Source organism: Lasioglossum baleicum, chromosome 4, assembly GCF_051020765.1.
Source record: "Lasioglossum baleicum chromosome 4, iyLasBale1, whole genome shotgun sequence".
Classification (NCBI taxonomy): Eukaryota; Metazoa; Arthropoda; class Insecta; order Hymenoptera; family Halictidae; genus Lasioglossum; species Lasioglossum baleicum.
Genome location: NC_134932.1, coordinates 11,943,896 through 11,968,940, shown reverse-complemented (window position 1 = coordinate 11,968,940; position 25,045 = coordinate 11,943,896). Strand labels below are relative to the sequence as shown.

At 43.7% G+C, this 25,045-nt stretch overlaps 1 protein-coding gene across 4 annotated transcripts; it reads left to right on the top strand.

The window, feature by feature from the left end:
- Positions 1-891: 891 nt before the first annotated feature.
- Positions 892-11,527, top strand: LOC143208032 (uncharacterized). 4 transcript variants are annotated; one of them, XM_076422051.1, is made up of 4 exons: positions 892-1,424; positions 1,488-1,544; positions 3,513-3,791; positions 10,469-11,527. In XM_076422051.1, the coding sequence occupies exons 1-4, from the start codon at positions 1,165-1,167 to the stop codon at positions 10,596-10,598; spliced, it is 726 nt and encodes a 241-aa protein (XP_076278166.1). In that variant the 5' UTR covers positions 892-1,164; the 3' UTR covers positions 10,599-11,527. The 4 variants fall into 4 exon arrangements, 2 of the variants coding, with proteins under 2 accessions (XP_076278166.1, XP_076278167.1); XM_076422052.1 differs by having other exon boundaries at positions 894-1,424; positions 9,499-11,527; XR_013008814.1 differs by having other exon boundaries at positions 903-1,424; positions 3,513-8,154; positions 9,499-11,527.
- Positions 11,528-25,045: the final 13,518 nt, after the last annotated feature.

The following is a 25,045-nucleotide window of genomic DNA, read 5'->3' as shown; positions in this document are numbered from 1 at the left end:
GAAGCTGTATCGCGTTCCCTGGAACATGCAGGAATAAAAAGCAGTTTATTAGACGCTGATTTTAACATGTTCAAAATGTTAGTGTCGTAGCACTTAATTAATAGATTCGAGCCAAAATTGATTTTGAAGTTTGAACGGTTAGAGAATATTTCTTAGTGTATCTCCGGTGTCTGAACGGTTAGCATGTTAAAGGACCTCCGAGAACGATTAATCAGCTCGCAGTTAGTATAATCCGCGAGCGTCGCGCGGCATGACCGCAATTGAATTTGCGAGGGTGTATTTTTCAAAGGGAAGGAAAACGAACAAAGCTAAATTTCGCCGAAGTGGGCGGCATTGCAATTCCTTGCCGAGGATTCCAACACGCCCACCACCCCTGGCTTTCGGCTTCATCTCAATAACATTAGCTTAGTCGCTTAAGCTTTTATTGCTGGGAGTTGTATTTATTCGGAGAGCTGGCCGAGAGCAATTTGTTTGGCTTCTCTGCCATCCAGCTCGATATAATCTATTCACCTTAACAAATCTCCCTTGTACGAAACTCTGAGATTCTGGTCTTACCTCCTCTTTACCTCTACTGACGGCGCTTTAAAATCGTTGATACGCTTCCCTTGGTTTCTATGTGCACGTATGGGAGGAGCGTGTAGTATTCTCCATGATGCTGTTTCATTTTTTACACCCTGCAGAAAGTCTGTGGCGTTTATCAATTCTTTGAAGAATTCTTTGTGGAGTAGAATAAAGTAGAATTTTGCTTTGTTGGCTGCACAATTATATAATTGTTCGCAGCGTCAACAAAATATTGGAGCAATAAATACACTGGTTGAAATTAAAATTAAGATTTTCATGAAATTTCGGAATATGTATGCATAAATGACAAAGATTTACAAAACGAATTGTTAAATTTTCAATATTGGTCCACATAAAATAGTTGTAAACAACTTATATTATTTTCTTCGTAATTCCGACCAATTGCAATATTCTCAAAATTTTATCCTGATGTTACAAAAGTTATCGTTCTTTTGAATGTGTCCGAATATTACTGTGGTACGCTGCACATATCTCACGGATGAAATGTTTCGAGAGTACCTGTAATAATCCTGAAAAAATTGTCCATTCAGGCGACAGCGATCCGCGTTGATGACATAATCCATCGGGGCCCAGACCTGGCGAATGTTGCTGGGAGGAAGTCCGACTCGATTCTTTTATGGCGTGGCCGATCCGAGATTCAAAAGCCCGGCGAGCCACGAATGCGAATCGGCGTGGCAGCATGGAAAAGGAAATCGACTGGCGATCGGTTTATTATTCAAGACACGGTGTCCGGACGTTCCTTCCTTCAGAAGCATTCCACGATACGACAGGCGATGCCACAGTCGAAGACAGCGCCTCATCCGAGATAGCTGTGGCTCCGTGCCGGAAGTCTTACGAGTAAGGTACATACATCTCAGCAAGGCACTCGCTTTCATCTAATCGGCCGCAAAAATTCCGGTGCGCAGGAAACCTTCGAGTCCAGAGAAAGAACCTTCCAGCTGGGATCCTCTGGAGCTGTGCAGGTAAATTTTATTTTCGCTCGACACCTCCCTTCTCTTATTCCCTTATTCTCTGTTCAATATTGAATTCAGCACTGCGTCCTCTTGCATTTATAAAAATTACGGAGCTAGAAAGAAACTGCGTACGCTGAAGTTGAGTGCACTTTTTCTAGAGTACCAAAACTTTTATCGAACATAATATTTTAATCGTCCCCACATACTTATTTAGTCTTCTCCAAAATTAGTGAAAATTGTAGACCTTAGACAGAGTTGGGAATCAATCGATTGAAATTTTAATCAAGATTGATTGATTAATGTGTACGAATAAAAGAGTAATCACATTGAAAAATCGGCGATTGATACAATCGATTGATGAAGTTAATCGTCAATCGTTGATTAAAAGAAGAAATCACCGAAAAATCGGCGATTGATTCAATCGATTGATGAAGTTATTCGCCATACGGTCTATCCATAAATTGTAATAAGGAGGGAGATAGAGACTGAGAGTGGAGATGGAGAATTGACAGAAATATATCTCAACAAAAACTCAGTTTATATATTTTTCAGTATTTGTACAGTTTTGATTCCGTATTTCATTTCGAAGTTTCAGCAGATAATCATTATTCAATTATCCGATTGACGATTACAATTGAAAGGAATGTAATCGTTAATCGCAATTGACGATTAAAGTAGAAATTTAACTGTTATTCCCAATTAACCATTAAGTATTTAATCGTTCACCGTTAACCGTAATTATCGACTAAACTAGGAGATTAACTGTTACTTAATTGCGATTAACGATTCAAGTAGAAATTTATTCGTCAATCGCTGCTTCAATTTTTGCCCAACTCTGACCTTAGATAGGAAAGAACTGCTCGTGCTTAAAAGACGGTGGATTTTACGGGTTCCCGAGGGGATGAGGAATTTTTCCAAGGTTCCAAAGCCAGTATCGGACGTAATATTTGAAGTGAAACGATGGGAACGACGGGGGCACAAGATAGCTATTTTCCTAAAGCTCTTGCCCCTAAGGCGATCGTGTCCATTTAGCTCGGCCTGCATCCCCGGCATTTCATTTAACGAAACACGGTCTCTTATTTGTCGAGCCGGCCGGAGCAAATTGCACTGTACGCCGATGACCCACCGTGAATTAATCAATAAATACTGGCGGGGGCCAGTCCGTTAACTACCGGTAGAGCTTGCTCGTAAACGATGTCTGCTAACGCGAGCCCGCGAACCGCCATGTTCCACGGTGTGTCTATGAGCTCGGCCCGGGCACTCTCGCTGCCCATAAACTGATCATAATTCCTGCACAGCCGGGTTAATGTATAATGCATCCAACCCGACCCGTCGTCGTTAACGTTTCTTTCTCCCTGGGAACGGCCGCCGGGGAAAATTGCGAGCCGAGTCCTTCGCCCGGACCCGCAATGGCGACACTTTTCAAACAATTATGCAGTAACTCCCATACAGAACTTCGCGAGACTGGATTTTATTGTTTGACACTCGGCTGGCGGACGATTTTCATCATATTTTCTCAGCCATCCTTTAGAAACGTTTCCAGCAGTCATTCTCCTCGTTCCTTCAAAATTTAGTTGTCAAAAAATACTATATTTATTCAGAGATATACATTTATTGAGAATATATAATGTGTATATTCAATTCATTTATTCAAACATTCATATAGATACGATTATAATTAGACTGCGGATCTTTATGCAAAATAAAAATTTTCTACCTGAATCATCATTGTTAATACGTTTAATTGGTTGGAAATAATATAGCAGTTTTAAATTACACCTATTCATTCTTCTCGTAAATGCATAAAATCCGCTGCTTAATTACAATATTCTTAAAATCGTCTGACAAAATAGAGTCCTAAAATTCGCAGTCCTTTCATTAATGGATGACTTCGGGAGTTTCGCTTCCCCGAAGGAAGCTCGGACGATACATTTAACTAATTTCTGTTCCAGATGAATTCTGGTCTGAAATTTCCAGCGGATCCGAGGCGGAGGCTTTCGAACGGGTTTTTTTCCGCGCAACAGGAAGCGGAGAAAGGGATGAAGCCAGCAGAACCGACACGATTTATCGTCCATTCGGCGGATCGTTTCGGGTCGGCGCACTCGTCATAAAACCGACAAACACCGGCGCACGGCGCCGCGGCCAGGAAAAAATGTGTCTTCGAAGTTGCCGAACGACCGATAGAGGTTTGATCGCCGTCATGGAGGGTAGCAGGCGACGACACGCCCGAGCAAACCCGTGGAAGACGTATTGCACGTGAGTAGAGAACGACAGCCAGAATGTTGGTCGAGTGCCGTATGATGCGAGGATGATGTTACACACCGGTCCGAGCGACAAGCTGGCGATTTATCGAGTTAACTTGCGATCCTCTCGCCCTTATCAGTTGTCCAGTCGCTGTCGGATTCTGTCCTGTTTTTTTTTTCGCGACGCTATGGGTCAGAATTTGTAGCCATTAACACTAAACCTGCCACCGTCGGTCAAATCATCGGTTTTAGACTTTTAATTTTATAATTATTCAAATTATAAAGGTGTTCTCATGGGAATTGATTGAACAAATTTTTTTATTCCAGTATACCTATATTATAATAAAATTTAATCTTGTTATTTTTATAATACAATACATAGCCGTCACATTAACGCATTGACAATAGCATTGTTACTAGTTAGTCTTGCTCAAATGCTTCAAGAACTTCACTGAGACTCGATTTAGTTGAATTATCCACAACAGAATTGAATTTCGAAGAATAATGTCATCCATACAGTGGCAGTCAACGTGTTAAAAGCTGCTCTTCCTGTTCGAGCTCCCAGCCAAATTACATTTCTATTACGCCCGCGGAAACTGCGGCAGAATAAATTTGTTACTGCGATACTGTATGGAAATTCGGAATGTTCAAAATTATTGGCACGCGTCCGTTACAAATTTTGTGCATACTGATCCGCAGTCTAAAACCAGAGCTTGGTTATTTTAACAATTTATCTACCATAAGTAACTGCAATTTCATCCATTATTGCGTACATTATATAAATGAATATAGTGTAGCAGTTTCTTTCAAAATTATCTCTGATTTAACATAACATGTGCAATAGTTCGTGGTTCTATGAATCGTGAATTTTCCGCTGACAAAGAATTAATTCGTTTTATGAGATTCGCTAGGACTGTTCGCTTTTGACGAGGACACTCTTGTTGGGTGGGACTCTTGACCTAATTAGATCTTTTATTGCTGGTGATAATTCTCTTTGACGGATTCAATGGAAGCTGTAAAGATGACGCTAAAAGCTGGAGTTGGTCGTAGTGATTAATCTGTTAACGCTCTTGCAGATACTAATCCAATTTGACAGGAAGAAATAGTTTTTGATATGTTAGCCTCTCAAACTCAAAAGTAATAATGAAATTGAATTTAAAAAATTGATTTCATCCCTTAATGACTTGTTACGTTAAAAACAACGTTACAATATTCTTGAATTTTCTATTACTGTTTTATATTTCACCCAACTAATTTTTTCATAAATGCATAAAGATTTTGCGATGTCTTTACGAACGACTTAATAGTCCGTTTACAAGATAAGAGAAGGACACATACCCTTATTAAATACAAAATTGTGTAGTTCAAAGAATTCTGATCAACCTGTCACGAAATTCTAAAAGAAGAACCAAAGCGATCCGAAAAGGATCGGCCATCATCCAGAGCCGAACAGCCTGGGGCGCAACCGCACGATTTTAATTCAGCCGAAAATTCGTGGCCGGCACCGTGGGGGTTGGTTCTCGATTTCCATCGTCGTCGGCCGGTGTTTTTGCCGGCGGTGGCAGCCGGCTACGTGACTGTTTCCATTCCGTTCGGTTCTCTATTTGTCCCGACGGCCAGCTCGAACAAAGACAGCAGAGCAGAGCAGAGCAGATCAGAGGCAGCAGCAGTAACGGAGCAGCAGTGGCGAACCAGAGGGGTAGGTAGGTAGGTACACCCAGTTTCGCCACCCCCCATCACTCTCTCCGGTAGACACGTTTTCTCTCCATTCTTCGTTTTCCCTCCGCGGTGGTGTGTCAGGCTTGTGGCTCCTCTGCTCTTCAGGAGAGTCGGAGAGACGATCAATACGTCGCTCCAGAACGTAGAGAAGGAACGGAAGCTACGTCATTGGGAGAGTTTGCCGCGGGGGGTGGATGGGGGGAGAAGTTGGTCGACGAGGGGTTTGCAGGATCACGACGAGGACCCCTGGAGAAGGGGTTGGCCGAGGGAAAACGGAGGTTTTCCAGGCGATTCCTCGAGGAGAGAAGAGAGAGAGAGAAAGCAGAGTGGAGCAGAGCCCTGGCTCCAGGCAGATATGCCCGGCTATGAGCGCGAAAAGATGATGAGACGAAGGGTGGCCCCTGGCTTTTACCCTCTCCTCTTCTCTTTCTCGCTTTGTCTCTCTTTCTCTGCTTCTGGCCCTTTCTCTCTCTTTCGCCCGTGATCCAGTTGACAGGGATTCCGGGCCGAGGCCACACGATCCTGGCCGAATAGAAACGATGCCAGGGCTGTAGCCACCGACAATCGTGTCCCAGCTGAGCCTTCGTAGAGTTCTACTGGAGCTCCTCTTTCTTCAGAAATTTCTCACGTTATTGCTTCGACCTTTCTTTTGTTGAAGATTTGGTTTTGTAAAACATTTGGTTACAACCAAATGTGAGGATCTTCATTTCTTTCATATTCTTGTGCTCATCTTTCCTCAAAATCCTGAATCTACTAATTGCAAGCAGAACAATCGTCGCCTTCTCGAATAGTCAGAATTTCGCGAATGTCACAACAAGTCCATCGAGACGGCTCAAGAGCAAAGGGGGTCATCGCTCGCAGCCAATGGTTGGGCTTTGACGTCACACACTTCAGCCAATAATTCGGCTGTAACCGAAAGTGTGGAATGACAACTTGTGAGGCACGGAGAGTAGGTGTTTTCACTGAGAACGAACATGGTCGAGTAATGTCAGGGTTAAGCGGACTTTCCATCCTCGGTAGAAAGTTGCCGCCTCCACAGGGATGAGCATTGACACCGACGATCGGTGTTTAGCAATCGCGTTAACACCACTTTCTGCTTAGACATGCAAGCGACAAGCCGTCGAGGCTCGTTTCTTGAACACATGCCCACATGAATCCAGTTCTCCCTCGTGTGGCACGAAGACGTAAATAATGCATGAATACGCGCGCGAGAATTTCATAAGAAGAATTCCAGATACCTAATCACTACCTCCCCATCACGTTACATAATACATAAGGCAGCAGCGGCACAGGCGGTTCTTAATTACGCGTCAGTATTCCCAGTCGAAAACGAAGAAACAACGAATGTTGCATTCCTTAATAAGATGCATTCGTTAATAAGCAACGCTCGAGTCTGGCTCCTCTGTGTACGTGTGCGCGTGTACGTGTACAAACCTACAATTTTTGCATGGACATTTTTATCAGGTAATTTGGAGCGGAAGATGGTAATCGAAACGCACAAGTACGGGGTCTTGGGGATTCGTTTCCGGTTAGATGTACGCATTATGATTGAACAGCGGATTTTATGCATTTCTGACGAAAATGAATTGGTGTAATTTAAAACAGTAAAAACATTGCGAGAATTTGAAAATACTCTTGTACAATTTTCAACCTGTTAAACGTATTAAGAAAGAACATACATTTCCATTTTTGCACACAGATCCGCTGTCTAATTATGATATCCATATTAATTATCTACTCCTTCTTATTTATTTGTTGCGAACTTTCCTCGGACGTTAAAACTCTTGTTGAATTAAGCCGAGTGAAATTCGAGACGAAGATTTTTATCAAATTTCTCGAGTCTCTGTGTAATTAAATACAACGCATAGAAGCTGAAGAGCGTCTAGGAAACACGTAGGCAAAGAGTCAAATGCACACGCTCATCGATCTTTCTAGCAACCTCTCTTCGTCCAGGTAGCAAACTTTCGGTGTTCTCTGATGCAAGCGATAAAACGAAGAGAGTATCTATTAAGCGAGTTGAAGGTTCCGGCAGATCGCAAAGCCGAAATTTCCAGGCGGTCTATCCGCTAATCCGGGCTCGCGGCATTAGGACGCGTGCGTCGCCAGGTCGTGGAATAATGTGTTATCAATACTCATTTCAAAGGGGGATGATGGCGGGTGCCTCGGGTTCCTGGGGCGATCGTTCTACTTGATACAGCCCTGTGCGGTGGCATCCCCCTGTCCCTCGTTGGTGGGGTTTCGCGGGGAGGGCGGGGGTGTGCGCGCGGTCCAATCATCGCAGAATCCGGGGGATGCCCCTGGGTTCGGCCGGGCAGCCGTGGGAGAGACGCCCCGCGACTCGAGGATTCGCGCTTGTCGCCGAATATGCCTTCTCCGGCACGCTCATGGCCAAAAAGGACAGTCGGCCCGCGCGTTCCGTTCCGTTTCGTCCCGTTGCGTTTCGCTAGGGCGTTGACCCGACGTGTTTTCTGCTGTTATTCTCTCTCGCGGCTTCCCGCGAATTTTCCTCATCCCGTCGATCAACGCCACGAGTGCCGCTGACAAGTGGAAACCGAGACGCCAGTGAGAGGAGACAGCCTCTAGCACGCGCATATACATATACACGCACATCAGCCACGCGGTGGCACACCACACCATCATCCTCGCATTATGGATCCGTGAGTTCACGCATGATTTTCTTTAAGTGTGCATGATGGAGACGATCCTCGATCGGGTTTTGCATGAGATCAGATTGTTTGAGGGTCCTATAGTGCACGTGTGGATGAGACTGGGTGTACTTCCTTCGTGGACGAATGGCGCGAGCAATGTGGTAGTTGGCGTCTCTAAATGGAACCTAGTTCACAGACTATCAAGTTTTAAAGAAGCTCATAACAGACTCATTCCTCTCAGACGCCAACTACCATTCACCTACAAGCTTAATGTCCACGAGCTAGCTACTACAAACAACGTTGAAGTGGACGTCTGAAGAGAACAAGATAAGTAGACCCACTGCAAGTTTCGTTGGTTAAATGCACTACCAAATGAAAGACTTTCTGGATCAAGGTACCTAAAACTACCCAATAGAAATCTCATTGTTTCAGACGCCAATGTCCTCCTAGTCTCCGTGAGCTAGCTTCTCTAAGCGTGGAAATAGGCGTCTGACGACAAAGAGCAAATTCTACCGACTCCCTGTTAGAGTCATTGTCCCTAAAGTCACAAGAAGCATTATTCCCTTCAGACGCCGACTACCATCTCCCATTTGAATCATCTAGAACGGCCAACACGATCTTCCATCTGCCAAAAAGCTTCTCGAAAGGGCCGCGCGTGTGCAGACACGGAGCTGACCTTGAGTGGTCACTCGCTTTTGCGTGTAGAATCGCGTAGCTCGCAGCCTCGTCCCGTTTCACTCGCCTAATCGTATTCTCCGCGTGTCAATACTACGACCTGGATTCCATGAGCGTAGCAGAGAGGTGCGCGCGCGCACCAACGACCGCGCGTCACAGCCACCCATGGAATTTCGTGAAATCGAGTGGCTTCCGTTTCGTGTTCCGTGCGCTTTCTTGCCTCGAGCTCTTTGTCCAGCAGTGTTGCACGCAAGCTATTTGCCTCGCCTGTTGCTCGGGCGAGTAACAGACGATGGTCGATCGTTTCATCAACACTGGAAGTGACTAACACTTAGCGTCTCGTGTCGGTAACTGTTCTCTCATCTGTCCTCTCGGTTTTCGGTGATTCTGGATGGAATCGTCGCTTCTGCCATCTTGTGCTCGTTGAAGAGGTTTCTCACCGGAGCTCGAATTTTGCGCAGTTGGCTTTTGTTAATTGGCTGTTTGTTATTGTTGTGTGCCAGGTATCTCTGTGATCTTTTTGTTAATTCTTTTCTGTACCAGTTGGAAGTAATTGATTTTTCTTTTTCATTGAAGAGGAGACTAGTACCATTGGTCCTCTAATGTGCTGTACTGTACTGTGGTCTGCTTGTTTGCGCTAGATTATGATCATTAAAACAGTGTTTCATTCGGTTTCAGTATCGCACTGTAGAGCTCATCCGATCGGCCGCTAAAATCGCAGAAAACGTAACCGTGCGCAGGACACCGCATTAATTCACGACTTCCTTTAACCGTAGTCCGGATGTGCATGCCAGGTCACGTCCGGTTTCGGCGGAGGTTTTCCGACGTCACGTACGGAACGACGTCCGTAACGAAATTTCTAATCCGTGCCAGCTCGGTATAGTCATGCTCGTTGCTCTGACGCGGTCATGCTCACGGATCACTCGATCGGACGACTATTGTTCGACTCGGTCGCCGTATTGGTATTAACTTCGCTATTCCTTCAGCGAGCAACTTTTATTTTACATACGTTGTTAATGGACAGCGGATTTTATGCGTTGATGACAAAACTGAGTAAGTGTAATTTAAAACAGTAAAAACATTAAAAGACTTTTTAATCATACTCTTATATTATTTTTTTTAAGTGAGACAAATTTCTATCTCACTTTAGTTTCTTGTAATTCAAGTAGAGAATTTTTATTTTGCAGAAAGATCCGCTGTCTAGTTATTAATCATTCTTCTAGACTACCAAGAAAATTATATTCTATACAAAAAAATTTATACAAATACAATTAATCAATTTTGTCATGTACAATTAAATATCTTGGGACATTTTTGTATACAATTTAGTACATTAAATATTCTTTCACAATTTTCTATAAAAGAGCAAGAATGAACTCAAAATTAGCAGGACCATTATTCCATGTTTATTTTCTTGGCTGCTGGAAGCGAAACCACTGGAGAAACGTGAAGCCAAATTTTTCTTTGCGACTTTCTATAAAATTTTCAACGACGTTCTTTTTGTATGCATGAATCTTCCACACGATCGTATAAATTCTTATCTCTTGCACAAAATTCAATGTGTCTCTTCGAACTTTGAATAAAAATTGGAACTCTTGGTGCTGCCGATGGCGCCCGAGAATAAAAACTGGGCTTCTCTGTGTTGCAGATATCGCTACCGAAGAGCGGGGCCTGCGTGGTTGCATAAGATAGGCACATTCGTGATCTACCCTGTAGATCCGGGCTTTTGTAGAATTGTAAATATCAGAAGCTCGTCTCTACAGGTATCTTACGGATGACATGCCACGCGACTCTAGATTGCAATGCATGGCGGTCGGCCGCGCGTACGTTTATAAATCACCCTGTCGCCCCGAGCTTTTTAAACAATCCCACTGGGAGCCGTTGTTTAGCTTAGCGGCCGAGAGAACGTCGGCTGTTGTCTACCTGCAAAAGCAATAAATAGCAAGGAAGAACGGGGCCGTTCTCCGCTTTACTCGACGTTAGAATTTATATCATCTATGTATTAGGTGGGAGGGAGAGTTCTGTGTCGTATTTTAAAGAAAACATTTCATTCAACTTACAAAAATATATATTTAATATTATTCAATGATATAATTTTTGTCAATTCCTGTTGCAACATGTGTTTTTCATTTACAAGCAAAATTACCTGCTTATTTAAAATATGACAGAACTTTCTCTTGAACCTAATATGTGTAGTTGTAATAGGCCCACCTGTGAATTGTACCCAAAACCTAGAAAATAGTTTGCGTTGTTCCATTTCTTTTTTAGGAGCTTCACCATTTCCCTAGAGCGTATCCATTGTTTATTCCTCTTTCATCAGTTGTATTCTAGGACCTGAAATAAAACTTTGAATAAATAATTTACGGAGTAAGCTGATCGGCGCTTTGGACAGTGGTTCGGCGTTTCGTTGTACATCTTTAGTGCATAAGTAAGGAGTTATGTATTATGTGGTATTTTGAAATATAAACAAACCTCTCTCTGAAGTATTTCGTTAGATCTAATCGACTTATTTCATCCCCTAAACCCATATCTTCTACACGTAACAGAAATATTAGTATATTGCTAGATAAATCGATAGTGATAGGTAAACTCGGTCAGAGCTGTTTGAATTCGATATTGATTAGTGATTAGAATTCTGGGTTAGGCAAACTATACCGTATGAATTATTTAGCGTCAGAAAAAATAGTGTCTGAATTTAAATTTTAAATTGGTGCCCTAACGGAGCTTTGCTGAAACTCCCAGTGACTTTCCTCGATCGCTGCGGAAGGAATCTGCGAATCTAGGAGAATTATGCAGGTTTCGACGTTACCAACAAAGTTTGCAGCAAAATGTCCGTTTTCTTTAAACAATAGAGCAAGTTGCGTTACAATACTTTAAGGAAATATTGATTTACACAAATCTGTAATGCGTAGCTTCACCTAATCCATAGAATTAAATGATTTTAAAGATCTCCTAGGGTAATGTATTTAGTTCAGAACCTGCGTCGTTAGATGGCAGCACGATGCATTTTGAAACCGAGGTTCAACCCCTAACGGAGAAGGGTATCAACCTCTTGCACTCAGCTAGAATCATTCTACCTCTGTCAAGAGGCCACTCGTGCATTCTACACAAATATATATTCTACTAAATAACTAAACAATGCTCCAACATAGGTGAACAATTTCCTAAATCCACGTTTCAACCCTCTAAATCCTAATTCCTGTCTGAATCGTTCTCAAACTCGATGAATTCACCAGGGAAAAATAATTTCCTGCTGCTTTACTGCAGATTGCACGTTGTTCTTATCAAGATTTCTCTCGGCGAACAGATTTCGTTTTTCACTGTCTTCTGATATTAATTTTGTTTCTTTTGTTAATGGCCTTTCAGGTCACAAGATGGCAAAAGCGTTCACGGTCGAGGCGCAAAGAAATACAAAACACGTTCACGAAAAGGCGGACGATAAGCGGATCCGAGTGCATGGAGGCCGGAGCGTTTGATGGCGCGATAGCATGGTGGTACCCGGGGCGACGAGGTATTATATTATTGATCGTCCCTCGAGCTCTGTCCCCATCAGCTGTCGTGATCCCTGGCGTTCTCCTGGTACTACCGGGTTGCACGTTAACCTTTGTACTGGCTGCGGGAAGAAAAAACGTTTACAAGCTGGATGCATATCTACCGTGCCCCCACGAGAACGCCTTTTTCTTTCTTCGACGAGCCGGATAACGCTCGACCTCGCTACCCTGTTTCCCTCAGCGTGTAACAATTTTCTACCACCTCTGCTAGGTGCTGTTAAAATTGCTGCTGCCTCAAAAACATTTCTGGAAAAATTTCAATGTACTATTATTCTGCAGAGCTTTGACCATTCAATGTGGTCCACCTAAATGTAGCCACCTGAATGTCTCCTTTATTTTTGATCGCATAAGAAATGTTTTTAATGCGTTTTGAACTTTAATGCATTTATGTTTTTCTCGAGGTGTTTTTTAAGTAAAAACAGAAGAAAAATGATAACACGTCCCAGTTCCCAGAATCGCCCTGTATATTTAAATTTAAACAATCTTCACTTATTTGTGAAGTGTGCCTATTGACTAAGCGAAAAATGAATGCATAGAGTGGAGTAAAGCCGATTAAATAATTGTTTATCTATTTCGAAGACAGTGTCCCAGCCTTCCAGATTCAATTCCAGATTCAAAATCGCCGGCGGGGTGATCGCACGGCAGAAACACGGAAGCCGGCGGTAAGGTCGCCGCGGCATTAATCGCGCGATAATGACCGACAGATGAAGAAATATCGTTCTCCAATGACGCGCCAGTGGGTTAAGGCGAATCCCCGCCATTATGACGTGTCAGCATCCGGGGGTAATCCACGATAACCATTTATTTCAGATCCACGGACCGGAGCGAAAGGGGTGGCGGGGCGAGGCGGAGAAAGAGAAGAGCCGCACAAATCTTCCTTCCCGTGGACAACTTGAAGAGTCTCTTCAACCGATCCCCTCTTGCACCCTTCTCCACCCACCCCACGGGAGTTTGCTCGTCTTCTTCCGCTCGGTCTGCCAGCCTCGCGAATGTAATATCCTGCCGGGCTCTTCTCGTTCTCTTCAGCATCTCCCCCCTCTCTCTCACTTCAGGATCTCTTTCTCCCTCTTTCTGCTCTCCGGATGGCTCGAGCCTTCTAACACCGAATCTCTCGTTGTCTTCTTCTCACGATTCTGGGCTCCTCGAGTTCCGTCCGTGTCCTACCCCCTCGAGCCGTCCGAGCCCGCGGGCTCTTCAGGGTGTCACTAATACCGCGAGGATTAATGTTACGTGGCGGGGCTTACGGGCCCACTATTAATTTCATCGGGAGAACAATATCTTACGTGCTGGCGGCGGAGTATCGGGCACGCTGTTCTTCAACAACCTCTCTCTCTCTCTCTCATTCACTTTCTTGGTATCTATCTGTCGTCTCTCTCTCTTTCTCTCTCTCTCCTGTTCTCTCGAAGTTCGTCGTTGTGTACCAGGCACACCCCCTGACGATCTAATGCGCGGTTAGCCGGAAAAGAGATCTTATCTCCGTCCCCGGTAGCTCCGAAACGCGGCTGATTGCGCGCCGCAGGAAACGCGACCTGTACGTGCCGTGTTTTCAACAATTCTCGATCGTCGAAGGGGCTTGCTACCCGTTAAACCTTCCGCTAATATGTCGGACGAATTTGAACATATAAAAGTATAAAACATGATAAAGAATATAAACAGTTAACGAAAAGATGTGTATGCAAAGTGATTTACCGTACTCGAGAACACGAGAAAAAGTATTTCAACCAGCTGAACGACCGCAAACACACTGGAGTAGGTACACAGACCATTAGAAACGCACGGTCGACAAACAATTACCGATCACAATGCAGCGATCAGCCGGTCGGTCAGAATAACTGATAGATCGCATAAGCAAGGTACGCAATCAGCATGGCAGTCGCGCACGCAACTTCGACAGGCCGGATCGGGCCGGGTTCGAGGATCAGGATCGAGGATCAGGATCAGGCGCGCGTCCAAATCGCTGTCTAGGCGGGGAACTGACAGGCCGGATCATATTTCTTTCGTTCTGATGTTTCGAGAGCATCATAGTTCGCGGTAAGTGTAATACAAAGGTTATTACAGCGCACGATAACATCCGAGCATAGTCGACGGGTTTGACTGACGAGCTCTCAGACGTCGCTGCAGGAGCACGCCATTTGCGGGGCCCGGCTTGATATTTATCTGCAAGTAATTAGGAGTCGGGGCTGGAATCACGCATACACCGTTTTCGCCGTTCTTCCAGGATAACTTTCGCCCCGTAACGCTGCCAATAATAATTATACACTTCCCCTCCCCCATTGTCGTTCTGCTAGCGTGCTGCTAACGTCAGAGCCTTTCTCCCTCACTCGTTCTCTTTCTCTCTGTGTTTTTCTCCTCGCTCTTTTTCCCCGAAGAACCTCGGCAAACATTGTTTCCGCGGCACTTACCGTTTATAGAGCCCGGCTTATCTGATTCTTCGGAAAAAGCTCAGTGATTCGTCACTCGGGACGTTTGAATCGCTTTTAGATCGTGCTCGAGAAGGAATTAGGGGGCTCGAGACGTATCGTGCTCGTTCCAGCTCGTTCGGAATTGATTTCGAGTCCCATTTCGCCTCGCGAATGCCTCGTGTGCTCAAGAAATCGCGTCGATTTACAAACCTTTCATTCTCCACTGTGAAAATCCATACACTGAGCTTTATGATCTTTATTCATGCTCGCGCACAGCAGCAGACCGCAGATAATGCACGAGGCATAATTTCGAAGGTAGCCGAAGGAACCACCGTCTCGGTGATTTCCTTTTCCGAAGAGAAAGTGCCACTGCGAATTTTCCATTGGACATTTCCCCACTGGCACACGTCGGAAAGGGTTCTCGGGGAGTCTTTCAACGATCTCCTCGGTTCTGACCGCATCAAAACAACGCAGGCCAACGCATTGTTTCGCCGTTAACCCTTTAGCCCGGGCCCCGCCGAGAGGATGATCATAAATAAGTCACCCGGCGCGACGTCTCGCGACTCCTGCCACACCGGAGGATTTATTCGCACGTGCAGGTACTTTGCAAATTGCCGTGACGGGACTAGAAAGTTAATGGCAGAACTCCTGTCGCACTCTATTAACGGGAAAGCTACCCGGTAGCGTTCGCTACGACGATTTCCTACTTTCCTGTGGACCTGGCCGGAGCGTGTGTTCCTAAAGAAATCGTTTCTGCGTTCCATCGTTGCCAGGCAAATCATAATAATTTTCGAGTCGGAGATGTTGAATTCTTCAAGCCTTCTCCGGTTGATTCTGGGATGATTGCTACCGTAGTAACCCCTTGCACATCGAGTCAAACTCGTGACGACGCACAATGATCCAAACAGCCGATTTAGGAGTGCAAAAATAAAAAAACCAAACATGGAGTAGGCATTTAATACTATTTGATACATCAACACACATGTCTGTAGAAGTTAAAATTGACATTTTTACTTCTCAAATCAATCATTATTAAGCGTGGCGAATGTTGTAATTAGTAGTATGAAAAATAGCATCGAAATAAAGGACATCCTTTTTACCTGTAATTTATTGTTTAGAACGTTAATATTGATTCTAATTATAATAGCCGTATTCAGAAGCATTAGGAAGATATAAAAATAAAATTAAGCAATTTTTCGGAAATGTTTAAATTGTGTTTCTTAAAGAAGTATTTTTCTTTTTTAAGTTTGTTGTAGGAAATACTTATGATATTCGGAATATAAGGAATGGAATATGTAGTTTATGCTTTCATCGGTCTCAAGAATACATGCGCCACTGGTAGTTCCCGTTTAAAATTAATATAAAAGTTTATTATAAAAGCTTCTATTAATTTTTAACATAACTTTAAAATTAAATTTATACAAAAACTTCACTTAGGTAATAATTGTTTTAGTAATAATTATAATGCTTATTATTTGATGTAAATATTGTTTTCTATTTATTTTTATTATTATTGTTTTCGTTGTAAATTTCATTTCTGGAAGTTATACTTTTGTAAAAGAAACAAGTTTCTCTTTCCTGTCATTGTAAATTGAAACTGGCATTCTAAATTGAAATATGTTGTTTCCTCTGCGCTATTTTAAGCAGAAAAAATATTTGAATAAACTTACGGAACTCTATTAGACTTCTTTATACTTACTTAATGTGTATAGAATATATGTAACGTATCGATTATTTATTAGTAGCGTTTAGACTTATGCACTCCTCAATCCGCCGTTTGGACCACTGTGCGACGATCCTGAACAGATTTTACTAGATACGTTCGTTATTAATAGACTTATTCCATTTTCAATCACACAATTCGCACAATTTTTACTACACGCATAGTTCCGCAAAATTTTCGGGATTTCGCATCACCCGTTTAAGAAATGCGAGACTAGAAAATGACGCGGGATCCTGCGTGATTGCGGGATCCCACTTTGCGGGATTGAAAGTCCTACAGGCAACCTTCCAAAAGAGTTCACCATCGAAGCCAAAGCCTGACGATCAATTGCAACAAAACTCGAGTCTTCTCCGCGAAGTTGAACTGCAGTTCTGTCAAGATCGGTACTCGGCGGATTCCGTCGAGTTGCGAAAGTCTGAAAACCCGGACCTAGGTCAGTTGCGTGCCGGTAGGGATCATCGATCACCTTGCGAAGACAAAAGAGCCCCCGATAAAGAAACGGATACCTCTTCGATCAGCGGCGTATCATCAGCAACAGAGAGCGGGTCCGGGGCTCTCTAGGCAAGGAGACGATAACGGTATACATGTTAGACGGTTGCGTTGGTCGAAAGGGAATGAGAGAGAAAGAGATGGTGTGCCGCGCGGAGGCAGCAGGCGGCGGCGGCGGCGGCTGCCCTCGTCTTCATGATCAGAAGAGCGGCAGCATCCTGGTCCTCCCTTTAGTAGTCTCATACCACTGGAAAGAGCGTATACCCTTACCCATGGTACCCCTGGCGGCGCGGTGCTAGCCGTGACACGAGAATGTGATTAATGATCGCGACGGAGAGCCCGTGCACCGTACACCCGTTCTCTCCTCTCTTTTCCGCCCCACCTCTTCATGGTCCCGCCATCCCTCTCTACCGATCACCGTGACCAAGGTTCTCGCTCCTCTTCCAGTACGAAGTCGATTCCCTTCTTCCCTGGACGTCCGCGTTTTCTCTTCCCTCGTACGCAGGCTCTCTCTTTCAGCAACCCCTGCTGCTGCCGCTGACGTTCTCGCTGCCGCTGAAATTGCTCTTCTTCGTCTTTTGCTAGATTCATTTCTCTTTCTCTCTCTTCCTCACTCTCTTTCTGGTCTTCGCCCCAGCCTGCAATCTGACTGTCTGCCAGCTTTCTTCTTTCTTCTACGCGGTTCCACTCTCCGACCATCATCTCTCGCTTCTATTTTCTACGCTGCCCAAGCAGCCAGCTGGTTTTCCCTCGATGCTCGTTCTCTCCTTTTGCGTTTACCTTCCTCTTCTAGGCTCCGAGAACAGGGTCAGATATCTGCCCCCCCCCCCGAGGAAGGGGTTGATGTTTATGCGAGCACCGTCGGTACTGAATAATTCTTTCGGTGCCGGAGCCCGGAGGTTTAATGGACACCGAGTGGCTACTGCAAGTTTCAAAGATCCACGTGACGAGGTTTTTGCGAGATTGGAGACACTGTGTTCGAGTGGGAAAGCCATCGGTGTGTGTCAAATTAGTGTTTCTTTCGACCAGCCTAAATTTATTCCGAGCATAAACTTGTTCGCGCAGCCAGAAAAAGTTAATTGAGCGAAGAAGCGAATAGAGTAGATCAGCAGATCTAATTTGATTAAGCTAATTTCAGCGAAGGTAGCGCGCGAATTACGATGACCCGACACCGAGTCATTAATTAACCAAGACGGAATTGTCAATCTCATCTTGTTACGTAAATAATGATTCGCCTGTAAACAAGGTTTGATAGATGCTTAAAACAAACCCTTAATTGAATTCACACTTAGTCATTCCGGTTCGTTCAGAAACCGACGAGTCATCCGGCACTGATTTTTTCCCGGTTCCCGGGCCCTCTTGTTTCGACCAATTTACTCCGCTGTCGTTATTCCCGTCGATAAGCCTCGTTCCGATTGCTCGGCGAGAAGTTTCGCATTCTTGTCGACCTACCAACCTCGATAATATTAAGTAGCCTCGCGTCAACAATTTATTTTCCATCGACAGGACAAATTGTGACTTTCTAGAAGAATTCTTGTGTAATCGCAATATATTCTCTCTGCACGGCTCTTCCAACTTTCATAGAAATATTTATTCGACGCTTACAAGTTACAATTTTCTAGGTTCTATAAAAACATATTTTCCAGACGAGTTTTCTAGCTTTCATAAACAGAATTAGAATTCATTTTTTTAGATTTTTTGCGAACCTGATCTCTCGTAGGTCTTACAGACTCGACAGATGTTACGTTGTGATTTTGCGTATGTTGTATTCTAGAAGGCTTTATGGCAGCCGCTGTTCCTTGCCCCCGAGCCGTTACATTATTCATGTTTAATATCATCAAGTATTTCATCCCCCGGACGGAACCGAGTTCGCCGGCCATCACGGCCGCCGTTGCAAGTGTTACCAACATGGACGCGTGTAGAGTTTAGGCGACGACAAGTCTGTGAAGATTTCCTACCTTTTGCATCCCTTATCGATTTCTAATAACACGATTACCCCATTCAGAAAAAATTCTTTCTCTATGAGAATTCTTTTAGAATTACGTGACATAACTTCTTCATTTATAAGACTAATCTATGAACTAATTTTTATGCACTGTTCTCTAAAATATAATATTACGTTGGCAACTAAATTCGCGACCTTTTGTTTCGTTATTCTTTTATAACCTCATTCAGTGACCATTCCTTTTGAACTGTATATCATTGGAAAGCACTGAATTTTGCGATTAATTTGATATAAAATACTCGTGCTTAAAAAATATAATACATCAATTAATTTAGCACCAGCAAGTTACACGCACTGCAAACAAGTAAAGAACTACATATATTTTGTTCCAGAATTGAGCATCAGCTGCAACGATAAATAATTCTGAAAAATAGAAGTGTGCCGTTTTCCCAAACAATGCGCAAGGATTTAAGCGTTCAGCATCAGATACGATTTGATGGACGTGCAATCGATTCAGGAATCAGTCGAAAAGTAAAAGAACCGCGAAATAAATAGCTCGCAGCAACAGTTAAAAATGATCACGAAATAGGTATACCCTATCGCGTTTCAGTAAATTCCAGCTCGCCTGCCGGCAATAAGTCATTTCGCTCGCGAGTAAGACAGCACTTTCAATTTTCTAAATTCCCCCGACTGTAATTGCTCATTAATGTCCTCGCCTCGCCAGGCCGCTTCACCGGCCATAATAATCCATGCAACATGTTCACTAAACTGTAATTATTGACTCCTAGCAATCATTCTATGCTCATTACTCTCAATCTCCTCTCCTGCATTAAGATTTCCTTCCACGCAAAACGGATCGCCGATATCATTTCCCCCGAGAGAGAGAAATACCGTTTCTAATAATAATGATCTCGTCAATCAGACAACTAAACCGTAATTATCAACTGCTTACCGTGAACATACGATTCGACTTGCTATCAATATTCTGCTTTTCTTCGGCCTGAAATTCCGGCTACTTAATCGAGCCGGTGCGGTGTCGTCTATTTGGAAACTCAACTCCAATTTTCTGGTTTCCAAACGTATCTTTATTATCATTTTTATAGTGCGTGCTTTTAGCATGTGTTTTGCGCTCTGTCATTACACAATATTCATTTCGTAATGTTGGGGTACTATATTAATGGCTTCGCAAAGTGTGAATGATACTGCGAGAAATATGCGCTCGCTCCTCGTCCGCCATTTGCAAGCAGTTTGTAGTCAATGATTATGCTGTCACGAACTCCCGGCTCGGATTACTATGCTTGATAGAGTTCTGTTGTACTGAAACATTACACAAACCACGTGTAAAAATGTTAACAAGAATGCGTGGAACACAGAAATCCTGAAGTTTTCTTCCTAATTCAGAAAGTATAGGCTAGAGTAGTCATCATGTTATATTTATTAATCACTTGCTTCGTGATTTCTTCCACAACTACCATAATTAGAACTATTTCAGTGTGCAATCTAATGGTTAAGTATTAACCAACAAGCAACTTCGATTTAAAAGAGATAATATTATTTACATGAACGTTCAGAATAAGCTATTATTTGAATGGAATCGAAGAAGAGAGTCTACAGATTTAGTTTCAGCGGCCATGCTTGGCGGCCATGCGCCCCTAAACGCTCGCGGGCCAAATGGCTACCGAACGTCAGGCTTGAATAATGCATTCATTCCGATTCATTATTCTAAACGGGAGGTTATTCTGCTCACCCCCGGCGTTTTTCAAATGTAAAAATCTCGAACAGAGTCTTCAAGGAAACAGGAATAATAGGAATCCTGCTCCGCGAACACGAGGCCAAAACGTCTTACGATTATTAAGATCGACGGCATTCGGATATTGAAGGAAACTGCGATCACGGAGATATCGATAAGTGATTTAGATAGGCGGGAAGCGAGCCCGATAGAATCAAAGTCATCGTGCTTGGAACAGGCACTGACTGATTTCTTCCTCGACCCCTCGTGACTTCTTAATTTCCCGGGCCGGCTCTGTCTTGGACAGGTTCGTTTAACAGTAGAACTAGAAATTCTTTTTCGCCAAGTATTTTCTGACAAATCTACTAACCTCCACCAACCTCGCACGATTCGATTCAATTAATCCACAAAACATAAAATTCCACGAAAAACAGAAACCTCTAACTAAAACAATTTCTTCCGCGCTGGTTGCTTAAAAATCGCAAAATACCGACTCGATCTCCAACCACCCCTTTTCAATTTCCCCTAAACCTACGACGGGCATATTCTCCGTGAACAAACTCGCGAAAATAATTCACCAGCGTCGAACAAACGCACCCTTCGACAGTTTCGGCCATCGTCAGCCGAAGGTGTACCCAAAAGAGCAGTTCGGGGGGGTGTGAGGAGGTAGAAAATAGGAGAGAGTGCTCCCCGCGGAAATCAACGGGGGTGCGAGCGTTTCGGGGGTGAAATTTCCGGCGTATTGTCGGCGTTCGGCGTTCGTGGATGATCCGGAGCCACCATCAACCCCTTTTGTGAACGAGGAGTGGATGTTGGGGGTGGGGGATGTCGGGGGTGGACGTCGGCGAACCGGGAGCTGATGGGATATGGGGATGGCGACGCGTCCCTGGCGACGCCGCGACGCTGACAGCGGCCATCCTCCCAGCCCGAACTCTATTTCCGCGTTTTCTTTGACACACCCGGGATTAAAAGCTTCGGCTGTTTCTGCGGGCTTGCGGATCCGTCAGCTCCCGCGGCGTGATGATCGCGAGGATGATCGCCGTCGCCGACGGAATCAACGGGGATTAGTCGATGTTGATGCGGAATGAAGTGGAGACAGTGCAGGACGCTTTCAACTTGAAAATGGGGTGGCTTTTGATCGTTTCGGTCCAGTAATTGGAATTACCAACGGTTTTTGGCGGTCGACAGCGTTGGAATTGTATGTGAAAGCGGGCTAACGCTGAACCTACCGAGCACTAAATTGACTAAAATGTTTTAGTTCACAAAACTGACAAGACTATTTATTTAGATTTTGTGCAATTTTGATCACAATATGTGCTCGGATAAAGAAATTTATCGAATCAATTTCTGTGTAAGCAACTTCATAATTTCAATAATCGTAAGATGAAAAATATAAAACCGGTCATTGGACCGGCGCGGCAGTGTCGAAGAAAAAGATCTAAAAATTCTTTATGGGTTTTAAAACATATGTTACCAGTTTCTGAGCAGCCGTATAATTGTTTCTTCCTTTTCCCAGAAACCATGGGAAGTTACAGTGGCCTCGAAGCCCTTAATTGATGATGTTCGAGGTGTATTTCGGAAATTACACGAAGTGGCTCCTTTTCCTGCGTTTTTCGTATATTTTCTAGTAAAAGGACGGCATTCTCTTTGTGCGGCGGCCATGAAAGCCGAGACAGAGGCCGCGGAAAAAGCAGCGGGGTGTTAATAATGGTTCTGGAATTTGGTCCCGGTGCCGTGGACCAATGTCAAAGGACCTTTCCTCGTCCAATCCCGTGGCGGTGTGTGTGCGGCAGGATGTTGTTGTAGGCTGGACCAAATAGGTTCCAGAGGCGGACCCTTCTTTTAATTGTATCGAAGGGTCGATCCACACACCGGAGCCCTCCGGTCAAAGACTCGTGAGAAACGGAATGCGCGCACACGAACTCCAATTCATCTGCCCCGGCTTTCCGTGAAAACGGATATCATTAATTTAGCCGTCGCCTACGAAAAACCGGGACAAATTGCTGAAACAGTGAGAGGTTCTTTAATATCATACACTCGGGACCGACCCGACACTCGATGGAAAATACTAGTGCCTTTTGTGACTCTCGAAATGTCCAATTTGATATCCTTAGTCTACAAACCTTCAGCCTTCAAAGTAACCAGACAATTTGTTCGAAAAAATCCAGTTCATTTGAAACATTCAATTTATTTGAACAGCTCAATTCATTTATAATAATAATATATACATTACTTCAGTCTCACGGCGTAGAGATTGGACTTGGTTTACATAAACCCAACCAATAAAATTCTATCTTAACCATTCATTCATCCATTCGCACAATACATTTGAAACATTAACATAAGATTTAAGACGACAGTCTAGAAAAAATATATTTTAACCGAACATTCGGATATTTTGCAACATTTCGTAGTCACGCAAGATCGACAACGATGCGAGAAATGCCACAAAGGTAATAAGAACGTTCCTCCGATGTGTATCAAGTTGATTGAGACGTATCATTCGAACTTGCCGCCAATCTGTGAAGAATCGTAGCTCGTGTCCGCGTATCCGAGCTTTGTGCTCGACAAGGGCTGTCACAATGGGACAAGAGCAGCACGATGGACGAAAAAAGAAAAGAAAGGGGAGCAGCTGTGAAGAGAAACCTTGAAATGGCGATTCTATGCGCGTCACAAGTCGCTCGGCTATGATCCTTCCTGCTCGGCTGTGTCTTGCTCCTCGATTCTGTCGTCATTCCCCGTGGATTATCTTTTTGTGCGAGTATTCTCAAAGAAACGGTCTAATTTTACCGTTTAGAACGTCACGGTTCGTTAGCCGATAAAAGAATCGGAACGATCATCTTGGTCGGCGCTTAATTTCATCGTGGCTGACAAAGTGAATTTCCTGTACCGGCTGGATTCGGTAAAAAGTGGCATACATTGTGGTATATTACGCTGAAGGAGCTCTAGATCTGCTGTAGACAGAAATAAAAAATCATTGTAAATCGTATTTGAACAACGTCAGATTTTCAAGAAATTGCTAATATTCAAACTATTCTACTTTCGTAATAAAAGATTCTACAATAACGTACCTGGACTCATTTTAAAGCTGGAAACTTCTACTTTCTCCGTACGTGAGTTATTTTATTGGAAGATTTTTTTGCATGACACTGCGTGTGGAAAAATGAAGGTGCGTTTTCCTCGAAAATAGTGCAATTTCAAACGTCTCTAAAAAGGTTGAAAAATGTTTTTCGTGAATGAAACCACCAAAGATTTGAAGATTGAAGTCTCCTCTTTACAACGAGTGTTTAAAAATTGATGCACGATTTTTTTTGGCTGTTCGATAGACAAAAAACCGAGAACAAGTTTAGTCGTGTAGAGCCCTCCTGCTGTAGCTCGTAATATTATAAAGTAGGCGGTCCGTTGTTCATTAAAATGGCTGGAAAAAATCGTACATCAATTTTTTAGGTGTCGTTGTAAAGGGAAAGCTTCAATCTTTAACTCTGTGGAAAGTTCGTTCACGGAAAAATTTTTCAGTGTTTTTACAAACGTTCCAATTGGTGGTATTTTTTAGGAAAAACGAGTTTTCCGTCTGCTACGTTACGCGAGAACATATTAGTAAGTTCAAGGGTTGAAACGAGTGGAGACACTGACGCTAAAAATGAGTTCGAATACTTTTCGGTGCCACTGTATGACGAGACAGGATTAATATTGATCCGTCTAGTATTTGGAACCGGGTCAACGGAATTAGGGGATTAATTACACGAAGGGCGTTGATGCCCAATTCGGTCAGTGCTGAAGGGGATGTTGTGGACCAAGGGTGTCTGGACACTAGTCAATCCTCGGCTTTCCAGTGAGCTGGTGATAAGGCGTGTCTTCAAACATTCCTGATAAAACAGCGCTGAGCAAACTCAAATTTTCCGTAGACCGCATAAATTATTATATCTTTTAAACCTTCTACAATTTTATGCTTCCCTCATCGATTTTCCTCACAGATGCACAAAGTCCGCTTACAACTTTCACGAAATGAAATTTCCCTTGTAAATCAGTAATTGCTCGCAGAATGTAAACGTTGGATAGCGTAGAACAGGGTCGGTGGCAAGAGTAGAAGTATTCCAGTTGGTCAGAATCGATCCCGGCCACCGAAAACGAGTTCCAAAGGAAGAATCCTGGGCTGCGCGTGGTGGAGGCTCATTGCTATTCCGCGGAGTAACTCATGCGGGGCATTATGGTAGTCGCAGTCGGGGCTCTACTAAATTGAAAACAAGATCCGTCACGTTTTCGGGCAAGCAAAAAGAATTTTAATGAATTATAAGGAGCAGGTATGAAGGAGGATTGACAGGCGATCCTGGTGAAATTAAAGGAGCTGCCCACTGAGGATGCTGCCCGCCATTATGCTGCTGCTCC